At 41.1% G+C, this 18,147-nt stretch overlaps 1 protein-coding gene across 1 annotated transcript in view; it reads left to right on the top strand.

Annotated features, from left to right (window-relative positions):
- plce1 (phospholipase C, epsilon 1) overlaps positions 1 to 16,552 on the top strand; it is a gene marked incomplete at its 5' end in the record, with an annotated part of 64,675 nt that extends 48,123 nt beyond the window's left edge. Inside the window, 22 exons of the mRNA XM_079214501.1 lie at positions 236 to 372; positions 469 to 707; positions 957 to 1,018; positions 1,188 to 1,353; positions 1,465 to 1,572; positions 1,824 to 1,940; positions 2,434 to 2,592; positions 2,949 to 3,084; positions 3,337 to 3,378; positions 6,209 to 6,327; positions 6,583 to 6,700; positions 8,217 to 8,354; positions 8,848 to 9,138; positions 10,411 to 10,574; positions 11,306 to 11,567; positions 12,097 to 12,215; positions 12,330 to 12,458; positions 13,879 to 14,076; positions 14,478 to 14,681; positions 14,771 to 14,983; positions 15,636 to 15,844; positions 16,460 to 16,552. Coding sequence (XP_079070627.1) covers positions 236 to 372; positions 469 to 707; positions 957 to 1,018; positions 1,188 to 1,353; positions 1,465 to 1,572; positions 1,824 to 1,940; positions 2,434 to 2,592; positions 2,949 to 3,084; positions 3,337 to 3,378; positions 6,209 to 6,327; positions 6,583 to 6,700; positions 8,217 to 8,354; positions 8,848 to 9,138; positions 10,411 to 10,574; positions 11,306 to 11,567; positions 12,097 to 12,215; positions 12,330 to 12,458; positions 13,879 to 14,076; positions 14,478 to 14,681; positions 14,771 to 14,983; positions 15,636 to 15,800 — 3,286 coding nt within the window. The 3' untranslated portion in view covers positions 15,801 to 15,844; positions 16,460 to 16,552. The remainder of the gene's footprint in view (positions 1 to 235; positions 373 to 468; positions 708 to 956; positions 1,019 to 1,187; positions 1,354 to 1,464; positions 1,573 to 1,823; positions 1,941 to 2,433; positions 2,593 to 2,948; positions 3,085 to 3,336; positions 3,379 to 6,208; positions 6,328 to 6,582; positions 6,701 to 8,216; positions 8,355 to 8,847; positions 9,139 to 10,410; positions 10,575 to 11,305; positions 11,568 to 12,096; positions 12,216 to 12,329; positions 12,459 to 13,878; positions 14,077 to 14,477; positions 14,682 to 14,770; positions 14,984 to 15,635; positions 15,845 to 16,459) is intronic.
- Positions 16,553 to 18,147: the final 1,595 nt, after the last annotated feature.

The following is an 18,147-nucleotide window of genomic DNA, read 5'->3' as shown; positions in this document are numbered from 1 at the left end:
TTCATTTGGCCTTTTAAAGAAATGCAGATGCCACTGAATACATTTGAAATTGGGTAAATTGAAGTTCAAGCGCACTGCAAGACCGCATTTATTTAGTCTTCAACTAAGCTTTTGGAAAACTGTTTTGTCTGCTGATCTATCACAAAACATCTGTGTCTGTGGTATACAATTGAAATACAATCTGTCTAAGGGGGCTGAAATAGGAGTAAATTGTGCTGTGTTGTTTCCTCCCCAGTATCCGAAGCAGAAAAGACCTGAAGGAGCTGTTTGACACCTTTGCTGTCCCCTGCAGCCGTTCAAGTCCAGAGTCTGCTCCTCTCTACACCAACCTCAGCATAGACGACAAAGAGTCGGGGCTACAGCCAGACCTTGGTAAAGGAACTAACACATTCATGCATGTGCGCCGCCCTGTTTCTCTTTTGGTTTCTGCATTACCCTTATTGCCTAATCTCTTCCTTTCCCCTCCAGATTTATTAACCCGCAATGGTTCTGATCTTGGACTGTTTATCCGGACGAGGCAGCAGATGTCTGACAACCAGAGGCAGATCTCAGACGCCATCGCAGCAGCTAGCATCGTGACCAACGGGACGGGAGTGGAAAATGCATCACTGGGCGTCTTGGGATTGGCTATCCCTCAGCTCAACGACTTCCTCGTCAACTGTCAGAGAGAGCACCTGAGCTACGATGAGATTCTCAGCATCATACAGGTAGAGTCTGGAAGCAATGGATGAACCAATGCAAGGAAAGCACTTTGAACATGAACTATAGCGAGAGATGGTGGAGATGGAGGCCTTCAACTTTAGTTAATGTCTAGATAGAGAGAAGGATGGCAACTTCTCATCTGGATATGACCAGATGAATGGATGAACAAGGATGAAAGAAATCACAGACATATGCAAGAAAAAGGGACTGCTGATCAATGTTGGTATTAATTGTTTTATGCTTTTCCCTTGCAGAAATTTGAGCCCTCATCAAGCATGAGACAAATGGGTTGGATGTCATTTGAAGGCTTTGCAAGGTATAGGGCAAAACAAATCTAAATACATTATATACTCATGTCACTGATCACATGCTGTGTCATAAAACAGTGCGTGGTAAAGTTTGTCAATCATAGTGATTGCTTGCTAATTGTAATCAGCGCAATAGCATCATGTATCATTATCTAACCATCCCTCTCTCAATATCAGGTTCCTGATGGATAAGGAGAACTTCGCTTCTCGTAATGAGGAATCCCAGATGAACCCAGAGGAACTGCAGTACCCTCTGTCCTACTACTACATTGAATCTTCTCACAACACCTATCTCACTGGACACCAGCTCAAAGGAGAGTCCTCTGTTGAGCTGTACAGTCAGGTAAGTGAGCCCTTTTGCCTACTTGAGCCTTATTTAATAAATAAAAAACTCTGGACCCATAACTCCTATTTGCATGTTTTTGTCTGATCATTTAATGTCGTTTTTCCGCAGGTGTTGCTGCAGGGCTGTAGGAGTGTTGAGTTGGACTGTTGGGATGGAGATGATGGCATGCCAGTCATTTATCATGGACACACACTTACCACTAAAATACCCTTCAAGGTTAGAAATGCATATGAATGATTAAACTCAGAAAAGAGATGTCCATTAATTGAAAAAAACACACACTGACCGGCTGTCCTTGCTACGGCTTCCATAGCGCTTTGTCAAAGATTATATTTATCTAGTATTTTATTTGAGGACATATTTAAGAGCTGTTTTAGTCAATCTCATCGCAGTATTGTTTTTCTATTGTCTCATATTTGACGTTGAGTAGTGTTTCTGAGACTGAAATCCTTCCCATGATCCTCCAGGATGTGGTGGAGGCAGTTAGTCGGTCCGCATTTGTCAATTCGGACATGCCCGTCATCCTGTCCATCGAGAACCACTGCTCCCTTCCACAGCAACGCAAGATGGCTGAAATCTTCAAGGTATGACAGCCGCTGTATCTAAAATGTAGACTAAATAAAAAAATCTGATGTCCGAATTTCTGATTTTGAGCAGAGCTGTTTGTGTGTATACAGAAAGTCACGATTCAGAGGAAGATTTACTCTCTCTTTTAATCAAATTACACATCCCATAGTATTATCATTTTAAGGTGGCCTCAAAATCTTTGCAAGTAAAGTTTCAGCTACAGGCTACAACTATCCAGTCGTATCTGGGCACGACAGAAACATCATGGGATATCATTGTGCTTTCATCTAATAAAACTTCCCAGCGTCCTTTCCTCCCTAGAGACTGACTTCTGAGTGGCTTGATAAAATAAAAAAAATGTAAAAAGTATTTCATGTTGAGACGGCTCTGTGCCTCCGGCCAGCTTACGTCACCGTGGGCTTGTTTATTTGCAATGTGTTGATAAAAGCACTTTTTACGTTCCGATCATTTATTGACATCTGTCTGTCGCGTTTTTTATATTTACATTAGACGGTGTTTGGAGAACGTCTTGTGACGCGCTTCCTTTTTGAAAGTGACTTCAACGATGACCCTCACCTGCCGTCGCCGCTGCAGCTGCGAGGGAGGATCCTCCTCAAGAATAAGAAACTCAAAGCGCACCAGGCGCCGGTGGACATACTCAAACAGAAGGTCGAAAGAAACTTCCTGTCCACACACATATAAATACATAATTTATCTTTAGCAGGTAGCATTAGTACATTCAGTATTTAAGCACAGTTGATTAGAGTGCTGTCACATAAATAATAGATGCAAATATGCTCAAATGTGCACCTCATCACACCATTTTCCTTCAGATTAACGAGCACACATAATGTGCTGCAGTATATGCACACTATAGATTCTATAGAGCTTAATGGGGAGATGTAGATATTATGATACTTTGTAACTATTAGTTCTTCTCCCGCACATTTTTTATTCTTACTTACTCTCACTTTGCAACACTGTTTGTTTTGTTGTTTTTTAAGAATATTTTAACTCTTTTACAGGCTCACCAGCTGGCCCACATGCAGGCCCAGGCTAGCAATTGGTCACCTGGGGTAACGTCACCTGGCAACCACACAAATGAGGAAGAAGAAGAGGAGGAAGACGAATACGACTATGACTATGAGTCTCTATCAGATGGTAAGGAGAACTGCAATGGGGTTTTCAATCTCTAAAAACTAACACAAAAACATAACGAAAGATTTCCTTGGATCTGAGGCTAAATTACCACTTAAATTCTCTGGAGATTCTTATTTTATAGCACTTGAATCAGTTTTTGTTCACACCTTTATTCTGTCTCTATTTGTTTTTAACACTCATGTCTCAGTTCACGTTGGTGCTCTATTCTCACTTCCTTCCTTTCCTATTTTATTTTGCCCGTTTTCCACTTAGCTGATGTCCTCACAGCCTCTACTGCCTCGTATGGCCTGGAAGGTAAATGCACGGGTCGGATGCGCCTCTCTAAGTACCAGTGTTTCAATCTATTTAGTTTTGCAGTGGTAGCTGTCGGTCTGGCTGATTCATTCAAATTCATTCTTAAAATGCTACCTGCATTTTTTGCCCCTGCAAATGTGTTTCATGGGGAATTTGTGGTATTGTTGCAAATGTACTCGCTGTGGTTGTCAACCACTGCAGAATCAGAACCGAGGAAACACTGGTACAGTGAGTAGACATGCATTAGTGATCTGCATCGTCGCTAGAGACTCATTTCTGTTTGTGCCTCACCGTAACAGCTGCTAGCTTTCTGCTTTTTGGGCCGTCGGGTCATGTTCTGCTGCAGCATCTATTGTGCAAAGTAAGCAAGCAGCAGTTCAAATGTTAACAGTTTCAGATTATTTAATATCTGGAACCTAGTAAATACCTTACATTATTTAATCCAATCCATTTGATATGAAAAACATATCCTGAGAGTTTGTTTGACGGTTTGCTGAGATAATTAATTTGCTAACACCAAGGGCTTGAAATGATTAACTTTCAAGACGTCCTTCCTCGTACTCCAATGCAACTAATACAATAAGGACAACCATGTGGTCCCTTCAGCGCAGTTACGACGGCCTGGTTATTGCTCCCATTCATAATGCTTGAGTGTTTGTTATGACGTCCACCTGTTTTATCACCGTTATCTAATTGCAACAAAGCAACAAATGTCCTTGATTGCCATTTGCTACAGCACATTTTCTTGTGACTTTGCTAAGATGAACTTTTGTGTATCCACCATCCAAATTTGCGTTTATTCTAAATCAAATGATGTCACTATGAACACAGTGTTTAGAGTAGTCTGGACATTGTAAAAACAAAAAAAATAAACGTGACGTGAGCTTGTGTTTGTGTGTGGCTTTGTGTTTGGGCTGCTTGTGTACTTACTGTAAAAAAATTACAGTAAGTTGTTAACGTTCTGCTTTAAGACAGAGGCTGCAGCGCATCTGCCACAACTTTCAGGAATTATTTTTGAAAAATCTGCTCAGTAAATACAGTATAGTCGGGGCAGGGCAGGATGTGACCACACAGTCTACTTCAAGACTGCCCTTCAAATATTTGTAATATGAATGACATCAATATAGGACATGTTTAAAAAAAAAAAAAAAAAAAAACTTTTTATTCATTTCAGTCATTGTTAACATGATTTATTTTTCTCACACAAACACATAACTTCCCTCCCTTCTTCCCTCTGTATTACTGTATTTATCTGTGACCTCGCCAGTAGCTGAGCAGGCTCATCAGGGAAACACAACAAAGCCATCTGGTTTCTCAGGCCCTGAGCTGCCCCCGCACTAAACAACAGAGCAGGGGAAACTACCCTGCCCCGGTCGCAGTCCCAGCTCTCTCCCAACCCCTCCCTCTTGCTTGTCCCTGTCAGAAGAACTTACCGGTCAAAGACCTTTCAAAACAATTTCTCTAATCTAAACCTCATAGAGGGGTGTCATTTTGATAATCCCTTTTTTCACAGAAATATGAACCATTAAACAGACAACTAGCAAGGCATCCTGACTAAATAAACTCCACTCCACCCTTGACTGTCTCCATTTGACTCTACATGCTTCTACTTAACATCAACTGGTCCAGTAAATACAAATACTTGAGCACTAAACTGCCAAGTGGCCACCATCTCTGGTTTAACGGTAGCTCCCTTCAGTCACCGTCTGGCCCAACTCACTTCTCTGGCTACTGTCTACAGAGTGACATTGAGGGTCAACTCCTTTGCCAAACCCTTTTCAAAGGAGGAGATTATAAATGTCAGGAATTAAACAAGTTTCCTGTGATAAAAAGCTTCTGTATTTTCAAGCAAATTTGTTCCTTTCTGTGTTTTTGGCTGCAATCAATGTGTAGGAGGAATGAGAGCAAAGGGAATAACTCCCTACCGTTGCTCCTGTTTACAGTTATTAGACATTGCTTGGAATATCAACAAAGGGACCGGGCTTTGTGTGTTTTTGCTCGGCAGCCTGCTCATGGGCTTTGCAAGTACCTCGGGGTATTGATAACTGCTTTCCCCCTGATAATTAATCTGCAATTGTGATTCATTCATCTAACAGGCATAACTAAACTTTGAATTAAATTATAATATATTATATTTCACCTGAAAGGGAAAACAAAGAGGGGAGTTTAAACCATGAACTTAAAAATGATTGTTTCAAATTAAGCCGCAAACACCTTGGTTGACAGCTGAAGCTAATTTAGACTGTAAGCTTTACTCTGGTGGCCACTCGATGCTCTCTGACTTCAGTGAAGAAAAACCCAACTCCTCTCTTGAAATGCAAAGTCTGTATTTGTTATTACAAGAAGTGAGATTCCCAGATGCTAAATTCCCTTCTTTTGATATATGTCCCACTGGTGGTTGAACATACAGTATATCAAATGCAACTGGGACACACAATTTTAAATCTTGGCTGGATCTTTGTCAGGACAGTTTTTTCCTCAACTTTCTTGGATCAAATGTTGTCTGCTTTACTAATTTACATTAACAATTTTGTTGGGGGTGGAATTATGTCCTAAAGGGGAAGTTACGCATTGAAGAGAGGTATGTTTGGGGGTTTGATGCTTGATTGGCAGGTATATCCGTGTTGATATTCAGTACGTTCCACACACGTTTTTAGAGCACTATGACACTATGGTTAAAAAATCCTGACAATTTAAATTGCACTGCATATTTATCTGTTTGTTTTTGACACTTCATCCTAAGGATGTTTGCTCTGTCAGACTCACTCTGCTACACACAGGATATCTTCACACCTTGGAACTCCTATAACTCATTGTATTTGTTTAATAGATAACATCCTGGATGACAAGCCAGAGGGGAAGAGCTCCGCAGACAAAGAAGAGAATTCTGTTGATGAAATACCGAAGAGGATGAAGAAGTCTGATAGCAGTACGCAGAGCAAAGGAAAGGTAAAGAACTACAGTGTACAATATTCCCATTTTATAGCTATTTTATAGGCCAGAGGGTGTTTCGCCTGTTTGGATTCAAGCTAATGCTTATAAGTAATTCATTTTGGTTTCATCCACTTCACTGTTTTGCTGGTAGAAACAGAAAGAGGTGTCAAAAAAAAAGAAACTCCATGTTTAGATTGAAGATGCATTGCTGACTCTTCAAGTAAAACGTTAACTGTGTTGTCCGTGTCCTGTGTCTACCTTCACCTGTAGGTGTTCGACATAGAGCTGGGCGAAGAGTTCTACCTCCCGCAGAACAAGAAAGAGAGTCGACAGATTGCCCAGGAGCTGTCTGACCTCATTATCTACTGCCAGGCTGTCAAATTTCCTGGTAGAGAATACTTCGTCTTTCAGTTCATGTGTCACACACACGACTCCTTTTCTTTCTCCTACTTTACATTTTGACAAAAATGTCTAAGTGTTCCTCCTCTTTTCCTTCTCTCTGACTCTGACAGTGATTTATTCTCTGTCACAGTCTCTCCTCCACCCTTTCCTCTTTTTCTTTTGACATGCTGTCATTTTCAGGAGCTCCTTTTTTTCCTGGTCTTGTCCCACTCTAATCTACTCCCATGTTTTATTTAAGAGGTCAAACCTCGCCCGTGTTTTAGGTTTTTTTCATTGCAAGATATTTAATATCCCAGTGTTACACTCCATTCCTCTCCCACACTGGACACCCACAGAGTTGACGAATCCCTCTCTCCCCCATGGGAAAGATATTGTTACTTCATTGCAGCTTCAGAACAGCACGACAAACCGCAGAGTTGTTCTATACTGTACATGAAGGACGTCTTTTTGGGATGTCTTAGAGGCTGAGTAAAGTTAGTGTGCCAGGTTTAAATTTGATTGAGTATCACATGTAACTTCCCGCTTTCATCACGAGACAATTTGTTTTTGCTTTACATGACAATATGTGTTTGATTTAAATTCATGAAGATGCTCTCTGCTCAGCAGGTCAGTGTAGTAGACTGTGCTTACTAATCTTGTAAAGTTTTGCTTTTCTCTCTTTCCTGGAATCTGTCTTCATTCCATGCAACAGTTTATCTCAAATATTTTGTGCCTTTAAATATCAACCTCTTATCTCCTCTTTTCCTCCCTTAAGTGTCCTCTTCTCTGCTTGTCTTCTCTTTTCTTAACATGACATTTGCTCTTATAAACGTGCCTGTGTTTCCACTGGTATTTTATTTGTTTACTGTTTCCAGGGACCTGAGATCTGAGTAAGAGAAGATGGGGAAAATAGCCAGTTCAGACGGACACTGTCTGGACTGGTTGCACTTCTAAAAACTTGTTTACAAACATTTAAATCCTCTAAAAAAACACTCATACATTCAGAAAATGCTTAGTACATTTCTCATCTCAATTATTTATTTGGAAAAGAGGCAGAAATTTGACACCAAATAAGAAATAGCTAATTAGTATTAAAAGTATTAAACAGCATTTTACCTTGACAAACAAAGAAGAAGCATCTATCTGCTTCTGTGCTCCGTCCTCCATGTTTTCCCACATATTTCGGATATTAACTTATAGATTGTTTTACCGAACAAAAAAAGCGTGCTTTTAAAGGCTAAAACATATTTATGCTCCTACCCTGCTAATATTACATAGCTCAACATCAGTGCTATTAGCTTTAATCCTCTGTGAAATTAAAACAAATGCACTTGGAGTGACGCCATGGAGGGAGACCAACTTCCTCATTATAATAGAAAAGTTACGCCATTTAAAGAAAATGATTTATGGATGTTTAGAAACAAATTGAGAGGTACTGATGTCATGAGTGTGGTGTCTCCAGTCTGTCTGTGTTGCATTATTGACCAGTTTCCTCCGTCTGCCTCTTGTGTGTGGGAACACAGGCCTGTCCACGCTGTCTCCTGCCGGCTCTGGCAGAGCGAAGGACCGAGGAAAGAGCAGGAAGTCCATATTTGGCACGGCTCCTGCTCGCTGCAGCTCAACAGGGGAGGTCATGACCCAGAGCCGCACCCCAGGAAAAGGTACACAAGGAGGGGGCGGACTGTTTGGATGAGTGTCTGTATGCGGAGAGAGCATTTTTGTTCCATTTTTAAGCTGTGTTTCAAGGATATTTTGGGTGCAACTAAATGTGGAAATTTTGATTGGACAAGCAGCTGAACGGTCGTCACAGTGCAAAGCCTGCTTTCAAAATATACTGCAATAGGTTAGAAGAAATAAATACATTTCTTGTTAAACGCCAGACCAAACAGAGTCACAGTTTTAAAGAATATTATGTGCTGATCGAGGATTTTACTAGATACAATTCTTGCTGTTGTGTTGTGCAGAATGTCATGTTGTGATGAAGGGAATACTAACTTAGTTCTTTCTATTGTTGCCAGGAAAGTTGTTCATTTTCTTACTAATATCAAAGAAATAAGAGTGAAACGTTGTTACTCTTCATCGAGGACCACATCGCTCAAACAGGATTCCAGGGCCTTTAAACATCTCTCTGTTCTCTCTCTGTCCTCCACATAGGCGGCGCTGAGCGGCTGAGCTGGGAGGAGCAGCAGACGTCTCCTACCCTCAACCCCCCCACCACTCTCAGCGCCATCATCCGCACGCCCAAGTGCTACCACATTTCCTCCGTCAACGAGAATGCCGCCAAGCGCCTGTGCCGACGCTACTCCCAGAAGCTGATCCAGCACACCGTGTGCCAGCTGCTCAGGACGTACCCAGCAGCCACCAGGATCGACTCGACAAACCCCAACCCTCTGCTCTTCTGGCTGCACGGCATCCAGCTGGTGGCACTGAACTATCAGACTGATGGTGAGGGGAGATGCTGCCTTCTCTTTGTATGCAGACTAAGGAACATCACTTCTAACCTAAACCGCGAGCAACCTAACATTACTCATTATGTCTTTTGTATGTATATTTATATCACTTAGTCCCAAAACGTAGTTAGTGGAAGATGAAGGAAGGAGTATATTCTTTGCTTCCTGCTCCAAGGCCTCCTCTCCATGATAATGTGCTTTTTAAAGCTCTGCACACCTTTTGAAAATGGCTGACAGGCTTTTGTTCTTGATGAACCAAAAGTAGCCAATTTTCCACAGAGAAAAAAGAAAACAGGACATTTCAGATTTAATATGATGAGCCTGTTTGTGTTATATCTTTAAAAAGTGACAGACACAAGGATCTCTTATCATGCTCTTTTTAAGGGATTGTTGATCCCAATGTGCTCCAATTTTTGTTTCTTTTTCTCCCTTTAAATTCCTTCTCCCTGTCCCTCTTTCTCTTAATCTTTTTTCCTTTTCTCTTCTCTCTAGCCTACTAAGTGTTTCATTTTCCCATGCTTTTCCTTTGTCCAGAGGTTGTCTGTATTCGCTGTCTGAACTCTGTCAGATGAAGTTATTTTTCTCTAAATTTCATATTACATAAAACCGATCTCTCAATCTCTTCTGTCTGACTGTCTTTTGATCCGTGTCTCACTCCCTTCCTTTTCTTCTCTTGCTTTTATTTCACTCCTCGTGTTTTTTTTCTTCTATATCTGTTTCTTAAATCATCCCCACCTCCCTCATTACATTACCAGTATGTAGAATTTAGGGGGATTTATTAGCAAAAATGGAATCTAATATTTATAACTATGTTTTCATCCGTGTATTTCATTCGGTGTGTTTTCATTAGTTTGAATGAGCTTTTCATAACTACATATGCAGCAGGTCCTCTTCACAGACTCCGTCATGTTATACAGTAACGCAGAACAGACAAACCACACACCGGCTGGAGAGCCTTCCATGTTGTTACATTGCCTGAAGGCCACTCAGGTGCTCTGACATGCTGAGGAGGACGAGCCGATGGCTATTCAATTGGTTGCAATCTGAAACCCGCCACTAAATCCTGCCACACTGCCACACTGGCACTTTCAGAATAAAAGCTTACAAAACATAAGCACCCAGTTGTATGTATGGACACACTTGCATGTGCTGAAACATGCAATGTTTATTTATAGGACAATCGTCCTTAGCGAAGAAACAAAACAAAATCCAAAGGTTCAAATAGCAGAAATTGTGGCAGTTAACGATACAATATTTTCTTCCTCAGACTTGCCCATGCAGTTGAACACAGCTGTGTTTGAGTCCAATGGCGGCTGTGGCTATGTCCTGAAGCCGGCAGTGCTGTGGGACCGCAGCTGTCCACTTTACCAGCAGTTCTGTCCGATGGAGAGGGACGTGGAGAAGATGAGCCCCGCCGTCTATTCCCTCACTGTGAGTTAAGATAACATATGGAGGAGGATGGGAGATCAATCAGGAAGTGTTTCATTTGGAAATAGTTTTAGCTGCCTTTACATTTTTATAATATAATCATAATATTTTCTCATTTTTGACAAAAACTGAATATTTTTTTTAAATAAGTATCGCAAATATTTTACACTTATTTGGACCCTAATTTGCATGGTGCAGTTTCTGAAGTTTCAAGACGTTGAAAGCTTTCCTCGGCCTATTGCCTATCCTTAATCATCATACCTACAATGACTGCACAGACATTATAACCGGACACTCAAGCATACACTCCTAAGTTCTCTTATAAGGTTGATTAAGGTGTGTTTGGACAGTTTTATTGCTCCGTGAACGCTATGTGCTTTCATTATTTGACAGTCATGATGACCACTCAGTTATTTCTATATAACAGTGAATAAAAACAGGACCTCATAAAATCCCGTCATCGCAATCTACAAATTGTTCCAAACCTGTACAAGTCTGGTTTAAAGGCTCTCTACTTATCTGTCCTTTTTTAAAGTTAAAGTCTCAGAACTAACTACATAAGAAACTAGATTATAATGAGAGTTCGTCAAAGTTTATTTCACGTTATGGCTCGCTTTATTAGTTGTAGCAATAAACACACTGGGCCTTAAGGTGAACTGGATACTTTTTCAGAAGATCAGAGTGACTTTTATTAATCATCACACTTTTTCTGCCTTCTTCTTTTTTTCTTTTAGATTGTTTCCGGTCAGAACGTTTGTCCCAGTAACAGCGCTGGCAGTCCGTGCATTGAGGTGGATGTTCTGGGCATGCCCATCGACAGCTGCCACTTCCGCACCAAACCCATCCACCGCAACACCCTCAACCCCATGTGGAGCGAGCACTTCCAGTTCATCGTGCACTTTGAAGAGATGTGCTTCCTGCGCCTCGCCGTGGTGGAGAACAACAGTTCCCAGACTACTGCACAGAGGACTCTGCCTCTGAAGGCCCTCAAGCCAGGTAGGCGTCTCAGACACGACCGACGTCACCAGGACCAAGGACAGATATTTATATTATTTATGTTTTTATACATTTTTCTCATATTTGGTATCTTTATCTTTTGTTAAATGCTTTTACTAATTGTGGTTGTGTTGTGTAATTGTTGTAGAGGACCCCACTTGAAATGGTACATCTCAAAGGGGTTATTCCTAATAAAGAATGTCCATACCTAAGATGTCTGCAAGATAATCTGTAAATATAAAAGTGTGTATAAATCAATAATATATCATTTAAATATTTATTTATTTTTAAACATGGAAAAAATAGGTAAAAGCTAATTAGTGACATTCTGCATTATATATGTAGACGTATGTTCTCAGTTTGATTCAATTCAGAAATACAGCAGAAAATGTAATTTATTATACGCTATTCAAATATTTAACATAAAGTTTTGAGGGATATTAGTGAATGAACATAAATGAGGCCTGTGTCTGGTTAAATGTACTTTTATTGGACCATTCAGTTAAAACATTCCTGTTGTGTGTTTCAGGTTACAGACATGTCCAGTTGAGGACGCAACACAATGAACATCTTGAAGTGTCGAGCCTGTTTATCTACAGCCGCAGAATAGAGGAAGTTCCCACAGGGGGCGCTACTCCCTCATCACTGGTACGACAGCTCTTCAAGTTCTTGGGGTTACATTTGACGCTACATCTCCGTGCTTAAAAGACTCCGATACAGCAACCAAAGATAACCTGCTGTCTTTCACCTCTCTCCACACAGCTGTTCAGTTCGGAGGAGAAGCGAGCGTCGCAGCAGCACCGGGTAACGGTGTACGGAGCTCCTGGTCCTGAGCTGTTCACTGTGTTCTGTATTACAGAACAGACGACCGCAAAACAGCTGCTGGACACGGTTAGTACCTAAGAAATAACCCAGATGGCAAACTGACTCTGTTCCGGATCCGCCCAGGAGGTATCAGAGGCTCCGGAACGGATGCACGTCGAAGATCCGGACCAGATCAGGCACAGATCCGGAACGGCTGCGGGTCAAAGATTCAGACCAGATACGGCCCGTATCCGCTCATATTCAATTTGGACCCGTTCATAAAGCGGCTCATTTGGCCCGGATCCTCCATTACTCAAAATAACTACAGAAAAATCTCATAGCTAAGCAACATATATTTAAAATGCATCAATGGAAAAAAGAAATGCAACCATGAATGGTATCAAAAACAGTTTTTTATTAAAGGACAAACAATTATTTTTCGACGTGTACAGTTATCAACTAATAATGATTATGAGACAACTAGTTCTTGAACGGTTTCATGTTTTATGTACAGATATTACCCTTATAGAACAATTTGTACCTTTTTAATATAACCTAATATAACTAACCTAATGGAACTTAATAGAACCCAGTGGACATGGTTACATGGTTAACAGCAATCGCTATTGGAGAACCAACAATTCTGTGTAACTGGTTGAAGATTATTATTCCATTCACAACAGTGGAAAAAAAAATAAGATTGGCGTCTGCAACTCGAAGAGCAGCAAGAATTAGCGGAAAATAATATGGGGTTTAGTTTAAACTTCACACGATTAATTTTCAGTCCAAAATGTGCATATCTTTCATTCTGAAAATATTCAACCTGACTGCACAACGTGTGGTGCAACTGGCGCCAGATTAGAAAAGACAGGTGTGAAATGAGACGTGAACGTCAGTTGGAAGTAGGGCGTAGACATACTTCATGATCATGATTGGTTGTTTGTTGTCATCTATCCTATCTCCTAGAATCTTCTAGAACACAGCATATGGGAAGAGGCTATTTTTTATCATGATTCTTTTATGAATATATATTTAAATAAAAAATAAAATAGTTTGTTTGCTTATAAATTATATATATATATATATATATATATATATATATATATATATATATATATATATATTACACAGACTTGTGCAATATATATATATATATATATATATATATATATATATATATATTACACAGACATGTGCAATATAAATACACCTGCAGCTATTCTGCTTGTACTTTAGTGAGAGGCGGCATCCGCCTGTTGTCCGCAGTTAATCCGCGGTCTGAAGGTGCGCGATCCAGAGGCGGGGCGTATCCGGTGCACATGGCCAAACTGAGTCTGACAGCAGGGCGGATCTGCCGACCTGAAGGCGGATCCGCCCCCGAGTCGACTGCTATCTGGGAAAGACTCGGTTCATGTGATTGCATACTGAGCAGAGGACAGTCCCACTCACAGTTTTTAGCTTTTGGAGGTTCTTAATTTGCCATTTTGTGTCATACATACCCACACAGGTTGTAGCATCTGCAGGAAACCCGTCGGAGTACTTCCTGTGTGAGGAGACGGTTCCCCTGTTGAAGGAGCGCAGCGAGGTGAAGCGCTGTTCTCAGCATCGTTCTCTAGCACCCGAGGAGGAGGTGGTTAGACTGGTCTCCAGCTGGAACTCTGAGGAGGGATGTGTGGGGAGGATCTGCCTCAAAACAAGAGAAGAGGTACAGACCGAGACGAACTTGTTCGAAACATTTAAACTGATATCAGAGTGGATTTTACCAGCAATAAAGGAAAGTGTTTATTTGGGTTTATTGGTATTTACTGAGTGTAACCTATCTGTCGTATGATTTAAAAATATGATATTACATGTTAACCCTATGACTGTTTATCATTTATCATCAAACTACCACAAAAAACCCTTACAGACTATAGCTCCCTCTTGTGGTTGTCTCTTCAGTAATAATGCAGTGAATATGAAAACAGTTAAACCTCATAGGCCCTCTGCTTTAGGGACAGCAGCTTAATGTAAAGTAGCTTGTAGTTAGTTGAACTGTTTCTTGCCTCAGACTCTGGTGCTGGTTTAAATCTGGAATATTTTCACTGTGCGGTTCTTCTCTTGCAGAACATAAATGACAAGAACTCTGTGCTGGAGGGAGAGGAGGAGGTGGCTGTGGGAGGTCGAGAAGGAGGAGGGGGAGGAGGAGGAGGAGGAGGGGGAGCAGAGGACGATATGTTCTTTGTCCAGGTCCATGAAGTTTCACCAGAACAGCCTCACACTGTGATCAAGGCCCCGCGCTACAGCACAGCTCAGGATATCATACAGCAAGTGAGGATGAAGCTATTAAAGCTACGTGTGTTCCAACCTTAAAGTGGCTTAATGTGTTTCTCATTCTCACCCTCTGTCTGTCTGGCCAGACTTTGTCAAAAGCCAAGTATTCCTGCAGTATCCTATCTAATCCCAATCCATGTGACTACGTCCTGATGGAGGAAGTGATCAAGGACACCGGCTCCAAGAAGTCCTCCACCGCCAAGCCCCTGCAGCGGGTGCTCCTGGACCACGAGTGTGTCTACCAAGCTCAGAGCCGCTGGCGAGGAGCGGGAAAGTTCATTCTTAAACTCAAAGAGCGGGTAGCTCTCAACACGGTGACTGATTTTCAGTGCTAGAGACATTTTCCACGTTTTTATCTTGTATTTCATGTATAACATCAGTCCTGTGAGCTTGTCTAGACTTTGTATGTCCTTGCATGAACTGTTTCTCATGCTGTTCATTCGCATCTCAATTCGTTCATGTTGTTGTGTGCTCGCAATGTATTTTAACAGCTGCATGTTGGATTGTATGTGCTTTTTTTTACCTGTCGCTGCTTCCCTTGTTTGTAACGGTTTTTGAGTGCTTTGTTCTGTGTTTTTGTGATTTACTGTGCTGTGTTAAGTTGTATCTGTCTCTCTTGTCCTCATATTCATATATGTTTTCTGTCAGTATTTATTTCATTTCATCCTTTTACACTTGAGGCCTTTAGTGTTGTAATGTAAAGTAAGAATGTTAAAATTAGCTGCCTTGTTGAATAAAGGTTAAACTATCTTTTCAGTTTAGTTTCTTTCTTTTTGGAATGAGTTCAGGATGAGGATATATATGACAGCATGGATCATTTATTTCTTAAGTAACATGAAACTGCACATTTGGGATGAAAAAAAGTATCAAATGTATGGTCGAAGAAAAACTACATGCACATTTCTGTACGTCCTTTCTGTATTTCAGTGATTAATCTATTTCTGCTTTCAGGTGGTACGGGAAGACAAAAAGAAAGTCCTTTCCTTTGCCAGCGAACTCAAGAAGCTGACCAGTCGCAGCCGCAGCATGACGACTGCCGGTGGAGTGGACGGTCCCGCCCAGAGTAAGGATGATAGAGCGGCATGCTGTGTGGCTCTGACAGAGCTCCAGGAGTGAGGCGCACACTCTTCGTGCTGTCTGTGCATGGAAAGACAACGGAGGTACCGTATGTTGTCTCTAACACCTAACATCACAAAAGGAGCAGAACAGTTTAAGATGCCACTGGTGGTTGAACTTTAACACATTTTACAGTTTAAAATACAAAGATCTTATGTACATTGTGTGTGTCCAAGAGTTGAATTGCGACATGTTTGAGTTGTTAGTACAGCGTAGACAACTAGAGTAGAATTTGGGGATTTCATTGAAGTGTAGGTAATGCATGAAATTGTCACTTTTCTTCTCACATAAAAAAAAAAAATTATTGTTTCCATTTTTGCTTCTGAATTAGGTTAATGAAATGAAGCATATGGTCTTCGTATTTACTGAACCGTATAAACTTAATTCACAACCCTTATTTTTATTTATTTTTTATATTACGAGATGTAACATTATTTATTTCTTGAAATCATATTACTTTTTTTGTCTGACAGTGGCCCTAAAACTCTCAAAATGTTTTGTAGCTTTCTGGTGTGCCAGAAACACACAGCGTGTGTGTAGGGATCTAACAAATGCTCCTTATTAGCGAGCAATCCAGTATTATGGTTGAGACGTTACTGAGTGTTGTATTTTTAGTGCCGCAGGTTATGCTTAAAGCCGTCCTCTGTGACCCTCTGCAGGGTATCTGTCTGCAGCTGCAGGTCTGAGGGCCTGGGTGGCAGAGGGCAGGGTGGGGGCAGGGAGGTTCCTACAGGCCTCGTCCTCCTCCTCCCTCAGGGGGCAACTCCGATCTGTCCACCTGTCCGCCTCCTCTCTGACCCCGCCCACCTGGAAGCTCCACCTCCTCAGGAACTGGAAGATCCACAAATGAAGTCCGAAGAGAGAGACTTGGGTTAACTACTTCTAAACTTGGAGGATTCTCCAGAAAGGCGAGGGGTTTCAGTAAAGGGTCGGATTTGCTTCTCTCTTAATTCCTGAAGGAGCCGGATCCGGCCTTGTGTTGGTTGTGGATGGCGGACGGGATTCAATGGGTTAGTTGACAGATGTTCAGCCCTAATGCTTGGTTTCACCCCGTCATACGTCCCACCCAGCGTCACTTCAGAGCTGGGATGGTCCTGTTGGGGCAGGGAGCTCTGGCTCTTCTGGGTTTATTGGTTGTAGTGTGGCTCCACACAGAGTCCGCAGGACCAGAGGCAGCTGCTGGGATGGAAGTCATCGGGTATGTGATCAGGGACAGAAAGTATTCCTTCTCTTAGCAACAAAGAAAGGAGCACTTCCTTCAGTCACATTCAAATGATGAAGAGTTATGGGTGCCAGTGTTTTTTTCCCCCAAAAGAAATTACACCAAATCATAAAAAGGAAAGCTGCAAAATGGTCTCATAATGAGTTTAGGGAACCATAATTCTTCTAGGAGATAATTAAGTATCCTAGCACAGGCTACAGTTTGCTATTGGATGACCATATCATGTATTTAGTTCAGTTACTTTATAAACTTCTGGTATCACACTAATAAAGCACAAAGCAGGCGGAGTGAGATCTGCTTGTATAGAAATGGAAGGAGAGGTGTAGTGGAGTAGGGCAGAGGAGGTGAAACAGTATTCTTCTCTCGTTCTCAGGTATGAGCTCTTATTTTGCGAGGGCATTGTGAAGGAGGCTGACAAGCGGGCTTGTTTTTTCTTTTTTCTTCCTGTTCCAGTTTCACAGTACTGTAAGGTCACATTTTGAGCATCGCTCATAGGAAAAGGCGCCAAAGTGTGAGACAAATATTCCACTATTCTGGGAATTTTTTGGACACTATTGTCGCTACTCTAAAGGTGACAATACTGTAAATTTTAAGGCAGTATAGCTGTCTCATATTAATTTGTGCTGAGGCAAATGTGAAACCATGTTTTATCCCTATGCTGATAAAGTTGCCTTTTTATGTTATCTTTAAATGTTGCAAAACTGCCTTTAACATTTGGTGATGTTGTAGCTGTATCGCTGAGGACGACCTGTGGCTGGTTTCACAAAGTGTTTTAGTTTTGTCCACGAATAATTGTGTCAACAAGCACTTAAACCAATTAATGATTTAATTAGTACATTTTTTAAGATTAAAAACAAGATACATTATCAATTTCATTGAGGAATGCTACTTGTAAAAACCCTTTTTGTTTGTTAAAGAAAAGAAGTGAACATTTTCTAAATACAAGTGACCATGCGGGACTTTAATCAATATTAAATTGGAAAAATTATGTTTTTAATCCAAAATAAGTAATTGAGATTATCGCACCAGACGTTTGACTCTGAGTTTCAGTAAGTCGTGAGTTCAATACCCAGTACTGATCAAGCCATTTCCGCAATATTGAGGATTGTAAAGACTTTGACCTCA

Source organism: Taurulus bubalis (genome assembly GCF_910589615.1).
Source record: "Taurulus bubalis genome assembly, chromosome: 2".
NCBI classification, from domain to species: domain Eukaryota; kingdom Metazoa; phylum Chordata; class Actinopteri; order Perciformes; family Cottidae; genus Taurulus; species Taurulus bubalis.
Note: the sequence above shows the minus strand (reverse complement) of the source record. Positions and strands in the feature narration are given on the sequence as shown.